A 23,887-nucleotide genomic window follows, 5' to 3' on the forward strand; every position below is an offset into this window, starting at 1 on the left:
GAATTCAACATTGATTGGGAATGAGGTAACCACAAACACCGCTGTCTCAAATGAAAAGGGATTCAAGATCTGACCCAGAAAACAAGCATCGTAACCACCAGATAAAATTTTAATGATAAACACAAGATGCTCTACATATAAGCAAGACTGAAATCTCTCATGCTAAGCCATCAGTGTAAGGTTTTCTTAGAAAGAGGAGCCGCAAGGAGCCTCTCTGACCCACAGATCAAGTTTCATCCTATTGATCCGCAGAACTCGGCCATCGTTTTGCTCTGTGCTGGCACGATCTGTAATGTTGAACAGACCCCGAGGGAGCAGAGAGGCGGGGAAAGAAGGACTGCATCTGGACTCGCAGGGGGCCTGCCCTTCGGGAGCTCCAGAGAAGAAATTCGTAACTGGCTTTGAGATGAAAGGTTCTCCTTTATGTTTAAGTTCTTTTGCAACTCCTTCGGTCTAGTCTCAGCATTCTCAAGTGTCTTCTGACACTCTAGGCAGAGATCCCTTTAAGCTGGAAAGATCTAAGTACCTTCTGGAGTTCCCACCAAATCGCAGCATTTGTGGGTAGAAAGAAGCTGCGTATCAGGTGATCGTAGGCCCACATTTTAGCAGTTAGGTAGAGAAGTCCAACGTGCACTGATAATGCAATGGACAGAACTGCAGGTATCTGGACCATCCATCTTTCTACAACTAGTTCAGCAGCACTCCCAAGAAGGGCTTTCACCTCTAAAACATAGCCAGGAAAACAGAAGCTGAGGAAAAGTATTCCTCCTGGGTACATCTTGTTTAAAGCAGAAACACTTTTTTCATAGGCACTCTGTACCACAAAATATTAAAATAAACCGACTATTTGGGATTTCTATTCAAAAAGTGCTCTTTAAGGAATGCTGCTTAAGGAAAGATTTTTCTTTAGAGAAAAGGACTCCTCTACCACTGAGTTTTCAAGGCCAAGGGTGGTTTTCTTTTCCCTAGGCAGGAACTTCCCTGAACCGTCTCATTCCACAGCTGGTCCAGACTCAGAAACTTAAGTGTTCTTCTGGTCTCTAGCTCATGGCATGAAGTATACAACCTGAGGCTGTAGTTCACGACATATTCCTAACCCAAAAGGAAAACTGATCTCCTTACTGTACAGTAAATAAATATATAAATGTACCTCTGTAGCAAAATAGGAAGACTTCATCAAAGTGGTTTTTGGGACAGAAGCTGAACGAATTTACAGAAGCTAAAATTAAATTTCTTGGCCATGGAGACTAATTTAAAAAACCTATTTCAGGACAACTTAAGTAACAAAGACAAACTATATGGTGGGGAAGGAAGATTATGTGCGGTCACAGCCCTTCCTCACAATAAGGGCTTCAGAAAAAGAGAATGAGAACAGGGCCTGTCTGTGCCAACACTTATTATTTTTGCTTGACTTTTTTATGTCTTCATAAAATACAAACTGTTTGCCTTAATGAAAATCTCACATAACATGCCACAAGAGTGATTTAAAAGCTGGGAAAGACATATTGAGACAAATGGATCACAGATCCGCTCCGCACCATGTGCTTCTCACCCTCGCTGCAGCGCTCTCACGTCCTCAGGAACAGAATCACGAAGACTCTCCCTCCTCCACATGGGCTGTAACTGAGGGAGGTACATGCTCTCAAGGGAAGCTAAGGTCACTGCTGCTTAGAGAGTGGTAAATGAAAAATGAAAGACTTTCAGATGCAGAGCACTCAGCAGAAACAGTTTTGCTTACCCAGCAATGACCACGCCATCGTGAGAATGCACATCACACAAAACCGCGTCAGGAATGTGCTCCAGCTCGCTCACGGCGCCTTTGCGGTTCTGCATGAAGAAAAGGGATGCAGTTTAGACTATTCTTGGGACAGCCCGAAAGCCAAGCATTGCGCTTTCACCTACTTTCCACAGCAGTTCTCTATAGCACGGACAGCACTGCATTCAAAATTCTGTGGGCATTCAAAAGGACAAAGATGATGCCTAATGTGCTAGGCTGTTAAGCATGTGCGAGCTACCACATATCCCGAAGGCACTAACTTGAGGACACGGGCTGTGTGAGACACTGTCCCTGTCCTCCAGGAGGCTACAGAATAGAAAGGAAATACGTGTTCACCAATAACTACCATCCACAGTAGGTGGGCACGTATCTGCCGGGAGTGGCAGGTATCTAAAGAAGCTTATAAAGTATATGACAAAGTTCAGTGCAGCAGAGAGAAAGTATTACATGATACCTTACCTGTTAACTCTTACAAGGACTCTCAAAATTAAATGCAAAATTGTATACAAATAGATAAAGATCAGGATGAGGAAAGGAAAAGAGATGATACTATTTCTAATTGAGAGGTCAGAGGTTTCATAGAAATGGTATTTAAAGGAAACTCTAAGCCAGGCACAGTGGCTCATGCCTGTAATCCCAACACTTTGGGAGGCAGAGGCAGGAAGATCACTTGAGCAGAAGTTTGAGACCAACATAGGGCAACCCCATCTCTGCAAAAAATTTAAAAGGTAGTCAAGTGTAGTGGCATGCACCTGTATTCCCAGCTACCTGAGAGGCTGAGGCAGGAGGATTACTTGAGTCCAAGAGCTTAAGGTTGCAGTGAGCTACGACTGCAACACTGTACTTCAGCCTGAACGAGAGTGACAACCTAGCTCTAAAAAAATAAAAAATTAAACTGAATTAAAATGAAGGGAATCTAAATGGATATTAAGTATTTACATGTGGGAAGTTGGGAAAAGTTAAGCCACAAAGCATGAATAAAGGTATACGAGAATCCCATAATTTCAACTCTACCAAACTGGGACAAGGACTAGAAATAGTGCAAGTGCCCAGCACAGTTCTTAACATACAGACAGTGTCCAATAAGCAGAGGCCATTATAATTATTTCTACTAATAGGAAAAAGATGACATCATTCCATTAAAATACACATTTATTAAGCACCTAGACTCCAGAAACTGAGCAAAGTAATTCGCGTGATGGTCTTAACTTAATCCAAGGAATGAGTCTAAGTCTGAGAGACGAAACGGGACACATCCGCATGGAGCCATCCTGCAAGTGGAGATACGGGGAGGGAAGGCAATGAGCTGGGCATCAGCAGTGTGAGGGCCACAGCCAAGAGTACAATAACAGGAAAGCTCTTGCGAGGGAAAAGGTAATGAAAAGAAAAGAAAGGGCCTAAGCTGAAAACCTGCATTTATGCAAACACCAGGAGAAGGAACGCTATGGCCACCACAACCAGTTTACCAAATCATTTCCAGGTTGGCTCTGAACCACACTTCCAGGTAAGTTCACACATTTACAGGTCATTCCCTTTGTGGAGGTACCTGAGAACCCTCCCAGACACTGACTTATGAGGTACCAAACCAAATCGCCTGCCTAACCCATCCTGAAGTCGAGCACGCATAGCACAGAACCCTGCATCTGTGTGCAGAGGCCTATGTGCTCCTACAGCCAACCTCGCCTGAGCACAAAGCGTGGAAAGGCTCTGCAGGAGGAGTGGCAGATGTGTGATGACAGTCATCCTCACCAGGATGCCATGAGCAGTGCCACTCCTAGCCCCGCTCCAGAGATGAGAAAACGGAGGCAGACAAAAGTAAAGCAACTTGCCCTAATACTGCCTTTCTTTTTTTTTTTTTTTTTTGAGATGGAGTCTCACTCTGTCACCCAGGCTGGAGTGCAGTGGTGCCATCTCGGCTCACTGCAACCTCCACCTCCAGGGTTCAGGCAATTCTCCCAACCTTAGCCTCTCAAGTAGCTGGGATTACAGGTGCCCACTACCACGCCTGGCTAATTTTTGTATTTTTAGTAGAGATGGTGTTTCACCATGCTTGCCAGGCTGGTCTGGAACTCCTAACCTCAAGTGATCCACCCACTTCAGCCTCCCAAAGTGCTTGGATTACAGGAGTGAGCCACCATGCCAGGCCGCCTTTCATGTTTTGATAAGGCTTTCTTTCACTCCAGAATTTCGGTAAGGATCCTATCATTACATTTAATGAAAGATACGTCATTTAAAATTTCACTCCTGGAATTCTCCTTGTTAACAGTATCAGGATATGGAGCCGAGACGCTCCAAATAGAAGTCTCCCGCATGTTCAATTCGGCCTGCAATCCGCTCTATTCCATCAACAACCAGGTAGTGAGTACTTTACCTAACAGATGACTTTGTGTTCATTAGAAATAAATGATAAATAGACATTCAGTTAGACTATACGTAACTTGTAAAGTGTTACTAAGTGCCAGATGCTAGATGGTGGGTCTTTAAAGCACCTTCACTTCTGTCACCTCCAGACCCAATGACGACATACCTGTACCCTTCCCTTGCTTTATCACCAAAGAGGAAGCAAAAAACACACAGCTGCTGCTTTTCTCTCTCAGGGTCTGCTATCTTTGACTTCAAGCCTGGGGACACCAAATTATCTCCAACTCTCCTGCCTGTAAATCTCAGAAGCATCCCTCCTTTCTAGAGAGAAAGGCCCTGTTAACACCCGGCTCTCAAGCTTTCCTTCAATCACAGCCCCTCCCACCAGGGTTAGACCCTCTGCTTTCTGGCCCCTTGTTTGTCTGGGCAGCTTTCTTTGTCACATCTTTCTGCCTGTGTCCATCACATGGACCTACCCAGGCACACAGGCAAAAGGGAACGGGGGCTTCCTCCAGATGAGTTTATTACCTTAGGTGAATAGAAACGGGCACTGTGGGCCAGTATGACTCATCTTAGTGGTGGTGCCTTAATGGTCTAAGAAAGGATAGCCACACTAACTCTCAGAACAGTGGTTCTGGACTTGGGGGTTTGACCCCCAGGGGACATCCAGCAATGTCTAGGGACATTTCTAGTTGTCATGACTTGGGGGAGGAGGAGAACGCTACTGGCGTCTAATGGGGAGAGGCCAGAGATACTGCTCAACACCCTGCAATGCACAGGACAGCCCCCCACAAAAAGAATTATCTGGCCCCAAATGTCACTACTGCTGTGGTTGAGAACCCCTGAATTAGAGAGACACCGCTCTTATTGACTTTGCCAGAAACCGTGTGAGCCTTCCCAGATCAAGCGTATCAGTCACTAATCAGGTTAGGAGATGACTAGGGACAGACAGGCACATAGGCAATATGTCACTATCAGTAATGCACAAAAGCTCGTTAATCTCCAATTCTATTAGGATTGACCTTTATGGGAGGAAAGAGAATGGTTCCATCCCTTCCCTACCACTGAATCTCCAGCCTCCCAGGTGAGAAAGAAACACTGCCACCATGCTGCCGCCTCATGCCTCAGACAGCTTTATGTAACAAGGCTCTTGACAGTTACCTCCTATGGAAACACTTCACTGTGCACATTCTTAGCTGTAATCTAATATTTCTGTAGAGACTCTGAAGTGATAAATGTTATGGAAGCACGCCAGTAGGTTATGTGAGGGAAGAGAAGATCGTGCTTAGGATGTTTCATCATCTCCCTCTTACATTTACTGGAAATGGCATTTTCAGCTTCTCTTTTGTATGCAGGTAGTGCTTTTGCTGTCCGGGTCCCTCCAGAGAGTCCGTGACAGTGAAAGAGGCTTCACAAAGCACTCCTCTGACCACCCTAATATCAGAGAGGAAGAGGCTGGTAACCCAATCTCACCCCTCCTCTCCTGCAGAATAAGAGGATGCTCCCAAATCTTGGGCTGCAAATGGAGGCCGATCATCTAATGGGGAACAAAATGGGCAATAAGTCACCAACAGCTGAAGGGGCGGCTCAGTGGACCCCTCTCCCTTCGCTGTTGGGAATTGATCTCAGGCTATGTGCGAGAGCTTGGATCCCCACGTCCTTGCAGGCTATTCTTTCCCAGGTAATGAGACTGGCCACTGCCCACCTTCCAGTTGGTTCGTAACATGTGTTCCTTGGCTCGGCATTCTTGGAAGATGAGCTTCCAGCAGGAATAGTCGGAGATGCTGCTATCCGGAAGGTGCCCTTCCTGCTGGCACAGCCTGTACCACAGCACCTCATCCTCTGCAATCACCTTCCACGTCTTACTCACCTAAAACAGCAGAAGTGACACAAATGTCAAATTCTGCAATTAGAGAAGCCCCTTGTTATCCAAAAATCAATCAACACTTATATTATTGCCTGGGTTTATGGCAGGATAAAATGTCTCATTAACAAAACACTCTGAGGTGAAAAAAAAATACAAGCAAATGTTTCCAGTTTTATCTTTCAAGATTTCAAAATTGTTGTACCACCATGTAATACCACATTTTAGACTACTCGGTTAAATTGTAATCTAACAAATAAGAGAAGAAAACACACAAATACATAAAATGCAAAAAATACAAACTTTTATGTGGTAATTAGCTATATAATCATACAGAGCTTTTCAGAACAGAATCTCTTTACTTTTGACAAACAGCGCTTGCATTTCCACCTTATAGAATTGAAAATTGATGGCCTCTGAAATCAAAGGCTGTCATAAAATTACCCATAACCCAAACTCCTGGTCATGTAAAAAATTCTAATTTGAACTGCATGTGATTATTTAGATTTTAAATATACATATATTTAACTGAAAACTCAAGCCATTAGCCAGGATGGTAATATCAGATTTAGAAAAATTAATGTTATGTCTGGTCTGACTTTCAAATCCCAACAGTATCCAGAGGAAATGGCCATTTTAACTATTAGCACTTTGTTTTCCAACACTAATTTAGGGGAACGACGGGTTTACTTCATCATAGGATAATGTGCAAAGTTGGCCAGACTGCAAAAGATGGACTCTGTTGGCAGATGAGACACTGATCCAGCAGATCAGCATGATCCAGGTCTGCAGAGCATTCTGGGAATGCAGGATCAAGTGCCTGATGCTTTCTGCCCATCCAAAAGTTGAGACTCGGTCCTCATGAACAGTGGTGACCAGTAGGTTACAATACACTGTCCTCTTTAACGCTCCCTTAGGGCCACTTCGAGACTCAGAGACAGAGACAGGAAGAAAGAAAATGAGAGAAAGTAGAGACCAGACTCTTACTGCACAAAGGGCCTCGGCTGATAAAGCACTGACAGAGTTAGCTTTCGGGATGGCAGAGTAAAGACCTCCAAAGACCTGCTCCTCCATAATGGCAGTGAGAATTCTGCCAAAAACGATCACAATCAACTTTTTCAGAATCTAGAGAGTAATAAAAGGATTGCAACATTCTGAGGAGCATTCATCCAAGAAAAGTGGCTGAATCTCAGTAAGACCAGTGACGTGTGAGTTGTTTTAATGTGTGCTAATTCAGTTTCCCTCTCCAGCTCCAGGACTGCTTAAAAATCAACAGCCTCATGAAGATGGCAGCTGTAAAAAACAGCAGCCTGGCAGCCCTTAGAGAGGCCAGATAAGTTTAGAGCTCCCCCAAAATCAAATCCCCAGAGAACTGTCACCATTTGACCTGGCTAGCAGCTTGCCAGAAAGCTCTATTCTCAAGTCTTGTCTTTATCTAACCCGGCTGAGCACTCTCTCTGTCCTATCTCCAGGGCATTTGCCCAGAACAGTAAGCGGAAACTACTTAACTCTGCAGCTGCCTGGAGTGGCATTGTCAGCTGGGGCTAACAAGAGGCTGACCAAAAAGCTTGAAAGAAAAAGTTGAGAAAAGGGATGTCCACAGGGGGCTCTGAAAGGCTCTAACATATTCCAGGGAGTCTGGAATGCCATATGAATGCACAGGGCTGTGTGTGTGCCCAGGAAAGACCTGAGAAGGTCCTAACCTCTCCCCTCTGGCTGACCCTGAGGCTCTGCACAAGCAGGAAGTGAAGGCTAAGGCAGAGCTGTAAGCTGCTAGAACGGTGAGACAGTACCCCAATATACAGAAAGCACCTCAGCAAAGGCTGGGAGACTTACTGGTTCAATGTATTTAAGGAAATCTCCATTTGATCACTAGTTAACCACTAAGCTAACCAACCAGAGACTTCAGTAGCTGCACATAACAAAGAAAACAAATTAGAGAATTAGTCCAGAGAAGTCACTAAACAAACAGCAGCAACAACAAAAATCACAACAGCAATAACAACAAATTCTGCAGAGGGAGAAAGATTTTATTTCCAGAGTTTTCATCATTTAAAATATCCAGTTTTTAATAAAATTATAAAAACATGCAAAAGGCCAGGCGCAGTGGCTCAAGCCTGTAATCCCAGCACTTCGGGAGGCTGAGGCGGGTGGATCACGAGGTCAAGAGATCGAGACCACCCTGGTCAACATGGTGAAACCCCATCTCTACTAAAAATACAAAAAATTAGCTGGGCATGGTGGTGTGTGCCTGTAATCCCAGCTACTCAGGAGGCTGAGACAGGAGAATTGCCTGAACCCAGGAGGTGGAGGTTGCGGTGAGCCGAGATCACGCCATTGCACTCCAGCCCGGGTAACAAAAGCGAAACTCTGTCTCAAAAAAAAAAAAAAAAAAAAAAAACATGCAAAGAAGCAAGGAAGTAGGGCCCATACACAGGGAAAACAGCACTCAACAGAAACTATCCCTAAGAAAGTCCAGACACTAGATTCACTAAAGAGAGACTTTAAATAAGCTATTATAAAAATGTTCAAATACTAAAAGAAAGCATATCTAAAGAAATAAAAGAAAGTACAAGAACAATGTCTTACTAAACAGAAGATACTGATAAAGAGACAGAAATTATCTGTTAAAAAAATAGAAGGACTTAGGAGGATCCAAGATGGCTGAACAGGAACAGCTCCAGAGCGCAGTTCCCACTGAAAACCATGCAGAGGGTGCGTGATCACCACATTTCCAAACAAGTCATTACTGCCCACAGACCAGGAGATTCCCGGGCTGAAAAACACCACGAGTTTCCAACACAGCTGCTCCAGCTGGTGCAGTGGGTCTCCACATAAAAACTCACACAAATCTGGGAGGCCATTTCAACTGGCGCCTGGAACACTTTGGGAGACAGAGCTGCCCATTCAACTGAAAAAAAAGGGGGCTGAAACAGGGAGCCAGGTGATATGGCTCAGCGAGTCCCATCCCCACAAAGACCAGCAATCTGAAACGCTCCGGATTGAGAGTTTTGCAGCAAGCACAGCTGGACCCAGAACAGCCCAGCTCTGTGCAGGGAATGGCGTCCGCCATTACTGAGGCAGTCCACCACTACTGAGACAGTCTTCCATTACCCAGGTAGTCTGCCATTACTGAGGCAGTCCAACATTATTGAGCCAGACCACCATTACTGAGGCAGTTCTAATTATACCTCTGTAAACAAAACCGCAAGGAAGTTCACACAGCAGTTGGGCAGAGCCCATAGCAGCTCAGCAATGCCTCTGCTGGCAGACTGTGACTAGGCTACCTCCTTGCTGGGCAGGGCATCTCTGAAAAAAGGCAGCAGCATGTCAAGAACTTACAAATAAAGCCCCACCTTCCCAGGACAGAGCACCTGGGAAAAAAGGCGGTTATGAGTTTTGCTGCAGCAGACTTAAACATACCTGCCCAGCCTCTGAATGAAACAATGGAGCATTTGAGCTTCTATAAGGGACAGATTGTCTCCTCAAGCAGCTCCCTGACTCCCATATATCCAAAGAGACACCTCATAAAGGAGAGCTCAAGTTGACATCTGGTGGGTGTCCTTCTGAGACGAAGATAACAGAAGAAGAAACTGGCAGCAACGCTTACTGTTCGGCAACCACTGCAGTTGATCCCCAGGCAAGCAGGGTCTGGAGTGGACCTCCAGCAGTCCTACAGCATAGGGGCCTGACTGTTAGAAGTAAAAAAAACAGAAATAACTTCATCATCAACAAAAAGGACGTCCACTTAGAGACCCCATCTGAAAGTCACCAACTACAAAGACCACAGGTAGATAAATCCACAAAGATGGGGAGAAACCAGAGATGGAAAGAAACCAGTGCAAAATGGATGAAAACACCCAAAGCCAGAATGCCTTTCCTCCTCCAAGGGATCACAACTCCTCGCCAGCAAGTGAACACAGCTGGATGGAGAATAACTCTAATGAATTGACAGAAACAAGCTTCAGAAGGTGGGCAATAACAAACTTCTCTGAGCTAAAAGAACATGTTCTAACCCAATGCAAAAAAACTAAGAACCTTGAAAAAAGGTTTGACAAAATGCTAATGAGAATAAACAGCTTAAAGAAGAATATAAATGACTTAATGGAGCTGAGAAACAAAATGAGAACTTCATGAAGCATACATAAGTTTCAATAGCCATATCAACCAAGCAGAAGAAAGTATATCAGGGATTGAAGATCAATTCAATGAAATAAAACAAGAAGGCAAGATTAGAGAAAAAAGAGTGAAAAGAAATGAACAAAGCCTCCAAGAAATAGGGGATTATGTGAAAAGACCTAATCTATGTTTCATAGGTGTACCTGAATGTGACAGAGAGAATGAAGCCAAGCTGGAAAACACTCTTCAGGATATTATCCAGGAGAATGTCCCCAACCTAGCAAGGCAGGTCAATATTCAAGTCCAGGAAATACAGAGAACACCACAAAAATATTCCTCAAGAGGAGCAACCCCAAGGCGCATAATCGTCAGATTCACCAGGGTTTAAATGAAAGAAAAAATGCTCAGGGCAGCCAGAGAGAAAGGTCGGGTTACCCACAAAGGGAATCCCATCAGACTCAGTGGATTTCTCAGCAGAAACCCTACAAGCTGGAAGAGTGCGGGGGCCAATATTCAACATCCTTAAAGAAAAGAACTTTCAACCTAGAATTTCATATCCAGCCAAACTTCGCTTCATAAGCGAAGGAGAAATAAAATCCTTTATGAACAAGCAATTGCTGAGAGATTTCATCACCACCAGGTCTGCCTTACAAGAGTTCCTGAAAGAAGTACTAAACATAGAAAGGAACAACCTAAAAAACATACCAAATGGTAAAGAGCATCAACACAATGAAGAAACTGCATCAACTAACAGGCGAAACAACCAGTTAGCATCAAAATGGCAGGATCAAATTTAACCTTAAATGTAAATGGGCTAAATGCCCCAATCAAAAGACATACACTGGCAAACTGGATAAAAAGTCAAAACCCATCACTATACTGTATCCAGGAAACCCATCTCACATACAAAAACATACATCGGACGGCTCAAAATAAAGGGATGGAAGAAGATTTACCAAGCAAATGAGTTGCAACTAGGAGTTGCAATCCTAGTCTCTGATAAAATAGACTTTAATCCAACGAAGCTCAAAAGAGACAAAGGAGGGCATTACATAATGGTAAAAGGATTGATGCAACAAGAAGAGCTAACAATCCTAAATATGTATGCACCCAAAACAGGAACACCCAGATACATAAAGCAAGTTCTTAATGACCTACAAAGAGACAAAATCCCACACAATAATAGTGGGAGACTTTAACACTCCACTGTCAATAGTAGACAGATCAACAAGACATAAAATTAACAAGGATATACAGGACTTAAACTCAGATCTGGACTAAGCAAACCTAATAGACATCTACAGAACCCTCCACCCCAAATCCACAGAATATGCATTCTTCTCAGCACCACATTGCACCTACCCTAAAACTGACCACATAATTGGAAGTAAATCACTTCTCAGCAAACACAAAAGAACAGAAATCATAACAGTCTCTCAGATCATACTGCAATCAAATTAGAACTCAGGATTGAGAAACTTACTCAGAACCACACAACTTCATGGAAACTGAACAAATGGCTCTTGAATACTGACTGGATAAACAATGAAATGAAGGCAGAAATAAAGATGTTCTTCAAAACCAACGAGAACAAAGACACGACATACCAGAATCTCTGGGACACATTTAAAGCAGTGTCTAGAGGGAAATTTATAGCAATAAATGCCCATATAAGAAGCAAGGAAAGATCAAAAATTGACACCCTATCATCAAAATTGAAAGAGGTAGAGGAGCAAGGTCAAAAAAAACTCAAAAGCAAGTAGAAGACAAGAAATAACTAAGATCAGAGCAGAACTGAAGGAGATAGAGACACAAAAAACCCTTCAAAAAAATCAATAAATCCAGAGCTGATTTTTTGAAAAGATCATCAAAATAGCCAGACTGCTAGCCAGATTAATAAAAGAAAAGAGAGAAGAATCACATAGATACAATAAAAAACGATAAAGGGGATATCACCATTGATTCCACAGAAATACAAACTACCATCAGAAATTACTACAAACAAGTCTATGCGCATAAACCAGTCAACCTGGAAGAAATGGATAAATTCTTGGAGACTTGCACCCTCCCAAGCCTAAACCAGGAAGAAATCGAAACCCTGAATAGACCAGTAACAAGGGCTGAAATTGAGGCAGCAATTACTAGCCTACCAACCAAAAAATGCCCAGGTCCAGATGGGCTCACAGCCAAATTCTAGAAGACATACAAAGAGGAGCTGGTACCACTCTTTCTGAAACTATTCCAAATAATCCAAAGAGAGGGATCCTTCCCAAATCATTTTATGAGACCAACATCATCCTGATACCAAAACCTAGCAGAGACTCAACAAAAAAAGAAAACTTCAGGCCAATATCCAGGATGAACATAGATGGAAAAATCTTCAATAAAATACTGTCAAATCAATTGCAACAGCACATCAAAAAGCTTATCCATCACAATGAAGTAGCCTTCATCCCAGGGATGCAAGGCTGGTTCAACATAACACAAGTCTATAAACGTAATCCACCACATAAACAGAACCAAAGACAAAAACCACATGATTATCTCAACTGATGCAGAGAAGGCCTTTGACAAAATTCAACAGCCCTTTATGCTAAAAACTCTGAATAAACTAGGTATCAATGGAACGTACCTCAAAATAATAAAAGCTATTTAAGACAAACCCACAGCCAATATCATACTGAATGGGCAAAAACTGGAAGCATTCCGTTTGAAATCCTGCACTAGACAAGGATGCCCTCTCTCACCACTCCTATTCAATAGTGTTGGAAGTTCTAGCCAGAGCAATCAGGCAAGAAAAAGAAATAAACATATTCAATTAGGAAAGCAGGAAGTCAAACTGTCTGCAGATGACATGACTGTGTATTTAGAAGACCCCATCATCTCAGCCCAAAAGTTCCTTAAACTGATAAGCAACTTCAACAAAGTCTCAGGATACAAAATCAATGTGCAGAAATCACAAGCATTCCTATACACCAATAACAGACTTAAAGAGAGCCAAATCAGGAACGAACTGCCATTCACAACTATTATAAAAAGAATAAAATACCTAGGAATACAACTAACAAAGGATATAAAGGACCTCTTCAAGGAGAACTACAAACCACTGCTCAATGAAATAAGAGAGGACACAAACAGATGGAGAAACATTCCATGCTCATGGTTAGGAAGAATCAATACTGTGAAAATGGCCATAATGCCCAAAGTAATCTACAGATTCAACGCTATCCCCATCAAGCTACCTATGACCCTCTTCACAGAACTGGAAAAAAACACCTTAAACTTCATATGGAACCAAAAGAGAGCCCGCATAGCCAAGACAATCCTAAGCAAAAAGAACAAAGCTGGAGGCACCACACTACCAGACTTCAAACTATACTACAAGGCTACAGTAATCACAACAGCATGGTACTGGTACCAAAGCAGAGATACAGACCAATGGAACAGAACAGAGGCTTTGGAGGCAACACCACACATCTACAACCATCTGATCTTTAACAAACCTGACAAAAACAGGCAATGGGAAAGGATTCCCTGTTTAATAAATGGTGTTGGGAAAACTGGCTAGCCATGTGCAGAAATCAGAAACTGGACCCCTTCTTGACACCTTACACTACAATTAACTCCAGATGGATTAAAGACTTAAACCTAGGACCTAACACCATAAAAACCCTAGAAGAAAACCTAGGCAAAACAATTCAGGAAACAGGCATAGGCAAGGACTTCATGACTGAAACACCAAAAGCATAGGCAACAAAAGCCAAAATAGAAAAGTGGGATCTAATTAAACTCCAGAGCTTCTGTTTAGCAAAAGAAACAAATCATTAGAGTGAACCAGCAACCAACAGAATGGGAAAAAAATTTTGCAATCTATCCATCTGACAAAGGGTTAATATCCAGAATCCACAAGAACTAAAACAGATTTACAAGGAAAAACAAACAAATCCATTCAAAAGTGGGAGAAGAACATGAACACTTTTCAAAAGAAGACATATTTGATGCCAACAAACATATGAAAAAATGCTCATCATCACTGGTCATTAGAGAAATGCAAATCAAAACCACACTGAAATACCATCCCATGCCTGTTAGAATGATGATCATTAAAAAATCTGGAGACAAAAGATGCTGGAGAGGATGTGGAGAAATAGGAACACTTTTACACTGTTGGTGGGAGTACAAATTAGTTCAACCATTGTAGAAGATAGTGTGGTGATTCCTCAGGGACCTAGAAATAGAAATTCCATTGAACCAGCAATCCCATTATTGGGTATATAAAGGATCATAAATCATTCTATTATAAAGACATATGCACACAAGTGTACTGCAGCACTGTTTACAACAGCAAAGACCTGGAACCAACCCAAATGCCCATCAATGTTGGACTGGACAGGAAAAATGTGCCACGTGTACACCATGGAATACTATGCAGCCATAAAAAACTATGAGTTCGTGTCCTTTGCAGGGACATGGGTGAATCTGGAAAATCATCATTCTCAGCAAACTGACACAGAACAGAAAATCAAACACCACACATTCTCACTCATAGGCAGGTATTGAACAATGAGAACATATGGATACAGGGAGGGGAGCTTCACACACTGGGGTCTGTTAGGGGGAAATAGGGGAGGGACAGTGGGGGACAGGGAGGTTGGGGAGGGATAACATGGGGAGAAATGCCAGATACAGGTGATGGGGGGATGGAGGCAGCAAACCACATTGCCATGTGTGTACCTATGTACCTTCTTGTTCTGCACATGTACCCCAGAACCTAAAGTGCAACGAAGAAAATGGGTGTGTGTATTCTGGAGTTAAAAGTACAGTAACTGAGCTGGGCACGGTGGCTCACGCCTGTAATCCCAGCACTTTGGGAGGCTGAGGCGGGCAGATCACCTGAGGTTGGGAGCTCAAGACCAGCCTGACCAACATAGAGAAACCCCACCTCTAATAAAAATACAAAAATAGCTGGGCCTGGTGGCGCATGCCTGTAATCCCAGCTACTCAGGAGGCTGAGGCAGGAGAATCACTTGAACCTAGGAGTCGGAAGTTGACATGAGCCGCAATTGTGGCATCGCACTGCAGCTTGGGCAAAGAGTGTGAAACTCAGGTCAAAAAAATAAATAAATAAATAAATAAATTTTTAAAAAAGTACAGTAACTGAAATAAAAAATTCCCTAAAGGAGCTCAACAACAAATTTGAGCTGGCAGAAAAATCAGTAAACTTAGCCAGGCGCAGTGGCTCACACCTGTAATCCCAACACTTTGGGATGCCAAGGTGGGTGGATCACCTGAGGTCAGGAGTTCGAGATCAGCCTGGCCAACATGGTGAAACCTTGTCTTCACTAAAAATACAAAAAATTAGCCAGTTATGGTGGTGCACATTTGTAATCCCAGATACTGGGGAGGCTGAGGCAGGAGAATTGCTTGAACCCAGGAGGCAGAGGTTGCAGAGAGCCACGATCACACCATTGCACATCAGCCTGGGCAACAGAGCAAGACTCTGTCTTGGAAAAAAAAAATCAGCAAACTTAAAGTAGGTCAACTGAGAGTATCTACTCCATGGGGGGGGGGGGGGGGGAAAGAATAAAGGAAAACAAAAAGTCTATATTCCTAGCACTTTTGGAGGCTGAGGCAGAAGAATCGCTCAATGAGTTGAGACCACCCTGGTAAACAGCCGGAGACCCTGTCACTACGAAAGAAAGGAAAGAAAGGAAAGAAAGAAGGGAAGAAGGGAAGAAGGGAAGAAGGAAAGAAAGAAAGAAAGAAAGAAGGAAAGAAGGAAGGAAGGAAGGAAGAAAGGAAAGAAAGAAAGAAAGAAAGAAAGAAAAGAAAGAAAAGAAAGAACGAAAGAAAGAAAGAAAGAAAGAAAGCAAGCAAGCAAGCAAGCAAAAAAAAAAAAAAAAAAAAAAAATTAGCCAGATGTGATGGTTCGTTCCTGTAGTCCCAGCTACTTGTGAAGCTGAGGCGGGAGGATGGCTTGAGTCCAAGAGTTCAAGGCTGCAGTGAGCTGCACTCTAGACTAGGTGACACAGTGATATCCCATCTCTAAAATATGAAAACAACAAAGCAAAACAAAAAGAATGAATAAAATGAACAGAGCCTCAGAGGCCTGTGGGATACGACCCAAGTATAGCAACATACACCAAATGAAGTTATCTCGGAGCAGACTTTCTGGTGTACTACCGGAATTAGGTGGGTATTAATCCAAACTAGATTATTTTAAACTAAGATGTTGACTGTAATCCACAGGCAACCACTAAGAAAACAACTCAAAAAATAGAGTAAAGAAATTAAAATGGCATTCTAGACAGTATCTATGTAACACAAAAGAAGGCGGTAATGAAGAAACAGAGGTATAAAAAAGACATAAGACACAAAGAAAGAGGCTAAAACTTACGAAGTAAAATTAGTGAGTATCTAGTAACTCAGTTTATCTCAGTCTCAAAATTTCTGGCTTTCTATCTCAAACCAACTATGCCAAAAATAATCATTACAAAACCTTATTCAACCAAAAGCATATCAAAGCAATACTGACCAACCTAACACTGATGGCACATTCAAGTTCTAGCCTCCTTAATTACGCTTCCGCTGTATATGTGTACACGCAAGCTCCATGTATAAGAAGTCACATCACCTCAGTCACTTTCCCTACAGGTATGGATGCTTTCTTTGCATGGAATTCACAGCATCAGAAGCTAGATCGCATGGCATAAATAAGTGACAGAGCTGTCATTTTTCTGAACCTAAATGTCACACCCTAATGCTGAGGGTGTCATGCTGTCTCACGTCTCTAATGATTTAAAACCTGAAGAACCAAGAGAGGCCTTGGAGATCAACTAGGTGCATCTCCTCATTGCAAGAAGGGACCACATTGCCTCCCCAGCCAGTGGGGCCCAAGCAATCCTGCAACGCTTCCAGTGGAGAGCTGACCTCCCGCATCAGTCTGACCTACCAACAGGCAGTCTGAATATCAGAAAGGGCTTCCTTCCACTGTCTAGAAAACGCACTCTACCTATGGCTCTCATTTTGCCCTTTTGAAGAAATCTATTTGCTCTTCCACCTAACAGTCCCTCAAATAGCTGAAGACAGCGATCACATTTCCCCTTAGTCATTTCTTCATTGCTCTATGTATTATCCATTTCCTTCTACCATTTTTCATAGTTTCCATTCTGACACTCTCTCAATGTAACCTAAAACATCTGTACATCTAAAGTGTCCCTCTTCAAATGTAGTCAGCACTCCATAACACGTCAAATATGGGCAGTGCAGTGCCATGCACGGAAGGATCTTACCACACACTGGTTTTCTGCTTTACCTGCAGCCATCAACATGGCTACTCAACTAACGGTCCACTAAAGCTTCTGCAGTCTGTTTAATTTATTAAACACCCATGAACTCGCCACCCTGCAGAAGAAAGAAAAGATTGCTAATCAGCTTAAAACTCCTGTGTATCTCCCACTGTTCAAATTCTCTTCCCCGCAACAGTAACCTCAATTTGGTGCTCATGATTCTGCAGGGTCTTTTAAAACGCAAACAAACAAACAAAAGTCCACCATACTTTCACCACACTATTTTTTTCTTTTTTTTTTTTTTTGAGACGGAGTTTCACTCTTGTTACCCAGGCTGGAGTGCAATGGCGCAATCTCAGCTCACCGCAACCTCCGCCTCCTGGGTTCAAGCAATTCTCCTACCTCAGCCTCCTGAGTAGCTGGGATTACAGGCACGCGCCACCATGCCCAGCTAATTTTTTGTATTTTTAGTAGAGATGGGGTTTCACCATGTTGACCAGGATGGTCTCGATGTCTTGACCTCGTGATCCACCCGCCTCGGCCTCCCAAAGTGCTGGGATTACAGGCTTGAGCCACCGCTCCCGGCCCACCACACTATTTTTTATACCAAAATTCTTAACTTTGTAAACTTTCTATGCATTTTAATCCCCACCTCAAGGTCTGCCCCACCTCCCAGCATTTTAGCCGCCCCAGATAATCTCTGAATCCCAATTCTGTCATCCATAGCATCAGCCACTTCTCCCATCCATAAGTCATCTGCAAAACACAGTCTGTGGGCCTTTCCATCTTAATTATTTAAAAAAAAAAATGTAAACAGGATGGTGCTAAAGACAGAGCTCTAGCTCTGTGGCAAACCACTGGAGCCCACCCCACAGGCTGACATGGATCCATTATGCAGCCCACCCTGGGCATGGCCACAGCGTCAGTTACAAATCCACTTAACCACACTGTCATCCCACACTTCTCCATCTTAGCCTTAAGGGCTCAGGAAAACAAATCCTCATCTGATCACAAGTGGTCAGGCAATAAAGAACAGGATTACAACGCAGCAATGCTGGAGCTCCAGTTTGACTAGACAGAACACCATGGTTTTATTTTTGGCATGTGTGGTCCACAGCTGAGCCTACCCTTGACATCCAGATGCTGTCTGTCCACCTGTCTGTGCCAGAGTGAGTCTGAGCACTGGGCAATCATGAAAGACAGATAGGACTAGATCAATGTCAGCTTTGAGGGAGCCAGGACACAACTTGAGTAGTTCCAGAGCAGAGTATGTCCCCTAACTGAGCCCTGGAATTCAGGGTTAAATAAGGTGTAAGATAAGGGTAACATATAGAGACCTTTATGGGTTCTCAAAGGCAGAAAATGCTCACAAAACACAGGGCAGCTTTACTCTGACCCTGGGCATACATACACCTTTTTTGTAGAAACCATAAAATTTTGTAAAATTCCTGAAATGTAATTACTGAACCAGAGACTCAGAGTAGTTAAGAGATCATATAAATGCAGCCATTATTTAATTACATGGACCAAAAGCATACTCAATGGAACACCTCCAGGTGTTAATAAGTTCCTTAAAAAAGGATTTCATGGTCAAATGAGCTTAGGAAACACTGCTTTAAACAAAACTAAGCAGAATTCCTTGCTGCAGAACTTCTTAGCGCTTTGAACAGCAGTAACGTGTGTTGCATAGCTCTAAGAAGGGGATACAGGTTGAGTACCCCTTATCCAAAATGTTTAAAACGAGGAGTATTTTGGATTTCAGATGTTTGCATTATTCTGATCGAGTCTCTCAAATCCCCAAATCCAAAATCTGAAATGCTCCAATAAGCACTGAAAAAGTTTCTAATTTTGGAGGATTTGGGATTTGGGAGGTTCAATCTGTATAAGAAGCTACATTTCCTAAACTCATTTGGTTCCTGACCTCTTTTTGCAGGAGTATCTCAAAAGCCCAATGCTCTGCAGAGGTCACTTTAGAGAACACTGCTATGGGTTACGAGTCATCGGTTAAGGTATGTTTTGAGCACTAACTATGTATGTACTGGGCACTCAGGCCCACAGTTGTCATCTACTTCCCACCTCAAGCTATGAAACCAAAACCTTTGGCATGTGAGAGAGATCCCATGGACACACCCAGACTGGGGCTACTTCTCCATGGCTGAGGAAGCTATAGGGAAATGTTAGGGTCCCTGCCCTCGCACCCAGGTTAGATCACAAGACTGGCCCCAAATAGGGGAAGCAATCGTTTTAATTCCGTGTTCAAAAATGAGCTGCAAGGCTGCGTTTTGTTGGATGGAGCCTCTTCAATCATCTGCACTTGAGGAAAATCCAAAGTCAGTGCTTAATGATTACAAACCAGAAAATCTCAATTAAACGAAACATTCTGTATGAGTTTTCATGAACACTGTGCAAATCTCAGCCACTTTAAAATGGAGACCTTTCAATGAGACTTTCAGGAAGTCTCAAATGTCAGACCTTAAAGATGTTGGAAGCTGAAAGCAGCTTTTTATAAGTTTCAAGGAAAATGCCAAATCATTTTAAACAACACAACCTGAAATTTGTACGACAAGTTACGGAATGAAAACCTGAGAACAAAAGAGTTGATGCTGTGGTGCACCATTCACAGCACTAACCTTGGATCACAGCGTTTCTTCTGCAGAAAGTCATAGTCAAGCTAAAGTTTATGTCCTGGATAACAAATAAAAAATCTCTTTGAGGGACTTACAACAGGTAGAGGTGAGAATTACTTCCAAAAAGGGATCAGGATTGTATGCACAATTAGGTATTAAAAACAGAAATGCATCAACAATTTCTTTAGCAAACTATAAAGGGAGGGTGCTTTTCTTTCTTCTTTTAAAGGAGAACAAAAATGACAGGTTTTAAAAATGTCTTTTGATTCTGAAGGAAAAAAAAATCAACAAGAAAAAGACCTAGTTAAACTTTCACAAGCAAATGTTAAAGGGTCCCACCAAAAGGAAATCTTGTTAATTGTTTTGATTTCTTAAGTTTTATGAAATCTAGCAAGTTTACAAGACTGAATTTTCCAGAGGCCTAATGGTCTTTCTTTAATACACCAGAGTTGGAATGGCCCTGCTCAGTAAAGCCCCACTGAGTGAGCCTCAGCTGCAAGGACTTGCTAATAAAAGTGTCTCCAGCATTTTGCTTTATAGCACCACTGTGAATCACAGCATTTAAAAAAAAAAAAAGCTCTTGGCTCAAAAATTAGCTTTATTAGCTCTGCCTGGATTAGGGTTACCAGTGAGGCTCACAGGGGGGAAGTGTCATTGTTCCCTTCACAGGTTCACACACCAAGTCTACTCTAGGAGGATATACCACATAAAGACAGCTCTCTATGCACTCACTATCTCAATTTCCTCTCTCTCCACTTGCCCGAAAGCCCACTAGCTTTTGCCCCTAACACACCACCGACTCCGGTCAAGGTCACTTGTGACCTCCAACTTGCAAAACCTAATGGTCACTGCTCAGTCCTCTTCTTACTTGATGAACAGCAGCACTTAATACCTCTGATCACTTTTTCCTCCTGGAAAACATCTATCCCATGGTTCCAGGGAACTACATACCCGGCTTTTCTGCCTGCCTGGCAGGGAACGAACTTCTTCCCGGTCCTCTGTGCTGGCCCTGCTCATGTCCACGGCCTCTAATCCTTGAGGTGCACCCAGGGCTCCATCCCTGAACCCCTCCTCTATTTACACTCACTTCCTTCATGTTCTCATTTGTCCCCTGGCCTTAAATACCATCAGTGTGGACCAACAGCTTCCAAATTTTCATCTTCCGCCCAGAGCTCAACAAAGAACTCATCCTCAGCCTCACAACCAGTGACTGACCTTCCCCCACACACGCTCCTTCCACGGTCTGCTCCTGTCTGTAAACAGTGACCTCATGCCTCCGGTTGCTCAGGGCAAACACCCTGGAGCCCTTGTTGGCTCTTTTCCTTCTCTCCCCACATCCAGCCCATCCGCAGTCCTGACTCTGCCCACTTCTGCTGGTGCCATCCTGGCCCAAGCTGTCTTCTCTGGATGACTTCAGTGGCCTCTTAACTGGTCTCCCTGCTGCTGTCCTTGTCCCCCAACAACCGATTCTCCACACAGCAGCCCAAATGTTCTCTTTTTAAACATAGGGCAGCCCTTGTCACCCCTCTGCTCAAAGCACTCCAAAGGCTTCCCATCTCATTCACAATAAAACTTCTTTTAACGGATTAAACGCTTTTCACATCCTGGGCCCTCTCCTCCTCGTACTCCCTTCTGCTCCCTACACCCCCGTATCAGTTTCCTATGACTGCGCTCACAAACGACTACAAACTTAACTGCTTAAAACAACACAGATTGATTCTCTTACAGTTCTGGAGACCAGAAGTGTAAAATCAAGTGTGAGCAGGCTGCATTCCTTCTGGAGGCTTCAGAAAGAAAACTGTTTTCTTACCTTTTCCAGCTTCAAGCTACCTACATTCCTTGGCTTGTGGCCCCTTCCTCCACTTCAAGGCCAGCAATACAGCATTTCCTCACCTCCCTGACGTCCTGCCTCCCTCTTACAAGGAGGCTTGTAATGCACCTGACCCACCTGGATAATCCAAGATAACCACCCCATCTCTAGATCCTTAACCTAATCACAACAACGAAAGGGCCTTTTATCATGGAAGCTTAACATATTCATGGAATTCAGGGATTAGGATGTGAACATACTTGAAAGGGCCATTATTCAGCATACCACAACTACCCACTTTGACCTTCCTGCTGGTCCTCAAATGCAACAGGTGCACTCTGCCTCAGATGAGCTTCAGCTGTGCCTGCCTCAAGTCTTTTGCCTTTGCTACTCCCCTCTGCCAGAGATCTGCACAGCATCCTTCACCCCTCCTTCAGGTCTTTGCTCAAAGGTCACCTTCTCTGCGAAGTCTTCCCTGGCCACTCAGAAGTGCAACCCCCGTATCACATCTACTGTCTTGTTCTTTTCCGTAGCACTCACTGGCATCTGATAACTCCATGTAATCATCTGTTTACTGCATACAATGGAAGCTCTCTGAGAAGCAGGTTTTTTATGTTTTGCTCTCAGCTGTCTTCACTATACAGAACAGTACCTGGCACACAGTCAGCCCTATATAAATAACTGAATGAGACAAGAGTTAAGTCCACTTGTTTTTTAAAAAATTAGATTGCTTTTATTCTCAAAGGTCATAGAAGCAGCTCAGCTCCTGGCATGTGCTGCCCTCCATAGGCTCTTTCTTATTCACATGTATTATTTTGCTTTCCGCTTTTTCTTTTCTATTAAACTTTTTAATTGTGGAAAAGTTCAAACACATAAAAGTCAAGTGAACAGTATAAAGAACTCCAAAGTACCCACTGCTTAGTTTAGTGTTCATTTGCCATTCTTGTTTCACCTAGCTCCCAATCTGTTTTTTAGAGTGATTTTGCCTTTCCCTAAATTTGTGCTTAAAGGAGTCAGCCACAATAATTACATGAATTAAACGGAACTCCTGAGGGCACTTGGGTCTTGAGCATACAAGGAACCTTCCACAGAATTTCCTGATAGAGAAGTCTGGTGGCAAGGGTGAAAGTAAAGAACTAAGGAAACCCTGCCGGCAACCACAGGTCTGCAGAACCATTTCTGCCAGGAAAATCAATTCAGCCTCACTTGGCTATGGATTCCTGACTTTCACAGACTTCATTAAGATTATAGATCTTTAGCTATAAGCGCCTGGATTTTAGTTTCTCTACATGGACATAAAATCACATTTTCCTTGAAACTTGAAATACCATAATCTAATATACTGGTCCTTAGTTCTAGAATTACTTGTTTTGCTGTCACCTACTTCTTGCTCACCAATATTATCAAACATTTCAAGTTTTTAACCTCCGCGTCTTCCCTCTTTTTCGTTATTGCTTTGTTTATGCACGTTTTTCCTCCCTTTTACTTGAAAAACATGACATCGTTACTTATGAAGCTAAATTCCTAAAATTACACATTAGGAAACACACAGAACTAAAATATATGTTTAAAAAAAAAACCCTGAAAACAGAATTACAGAGATGGAGAACAGAGCAGTGGTTGCCAGGGGTTAGGGATACAGCTGGGGGTGGACTTGAGGTTTGGGTGGCTGTAAAAGGCTGTGTAAGGGTAGCACAAGAGATTCTCGCCACGAATGTTACCTGCAGTGATGGTCACACAAATCTACCTCCATGTAAACTTCCACAGATTCACAAATAACTGCATGTAAAACTAGTGACATCAATAAGATTTGTGAATTGCGCCAACGTCAGTTTCCTGGGGTTTTGCTACTATTCTGCAGTTATGTGGGATATTACCAACGGAGGATAACTGTGGGAAGGGTACACAGGAACTCTCTGTACTATTTTTTTGCAACTTCCTATGAATTTGTAATAATTTTTAAAGTTTAAAAAAATGAATGTTGGTAAATACCTAAAAGCCATCACTCCTCAGAATTATTCATGTTTTAATATAATGGCA

General features: G+C 42.9%; 1 protein-coding gene across 2 annotated transcripts in view; it reads right to left on the reverse strand.

The window, feature by feature from the left end:
- Positions 1 to 23,887, reverse strand: part of FBXW8 (F-box and WD repeat domain containing 8) — a 126,577-nt gene that overhangs the window by 79,052 nt on the left and 23,638 nt on the right. Inside the window, exons 3-4 of one of the 2 annotated variants that reach the window (XM_039472272.2) lie at positions 5,844 to 6,008; positions 1,739 to 1,827 (exon numbers count right to left, since the gene is read on the reverse strand). In XM_039472272.2, the coding sequence (XP_039328206.2) occupies positions 1,739 to 1,827; positions 5,844 to 6,008 (254 nt within the window). The remainder of the gene's footprint in view (positions 1 to 1,738; positions 1,828 to 5,843; positions 6,009 to 23,887) is intronic. The other variant, XM_074402186.1, reaches the window with a different exon arrangement.

The sequence above is a fragment of the Saimiri boliviensis genome, chromosome 7, assembly GCF_048565385.1.
Source record: "Saimiri boliviensis isolate mSaiBol1 chromosome 7, mSaiBol1.pri, whole genome shotgun sequence".
In the NCBI taxonomy this organism is placed as follows: Eukaryota; Metazoa; Chordata; class Mammalia; order Primates; family Cebidae; genus Saimiri; species Saimiri boliviensis.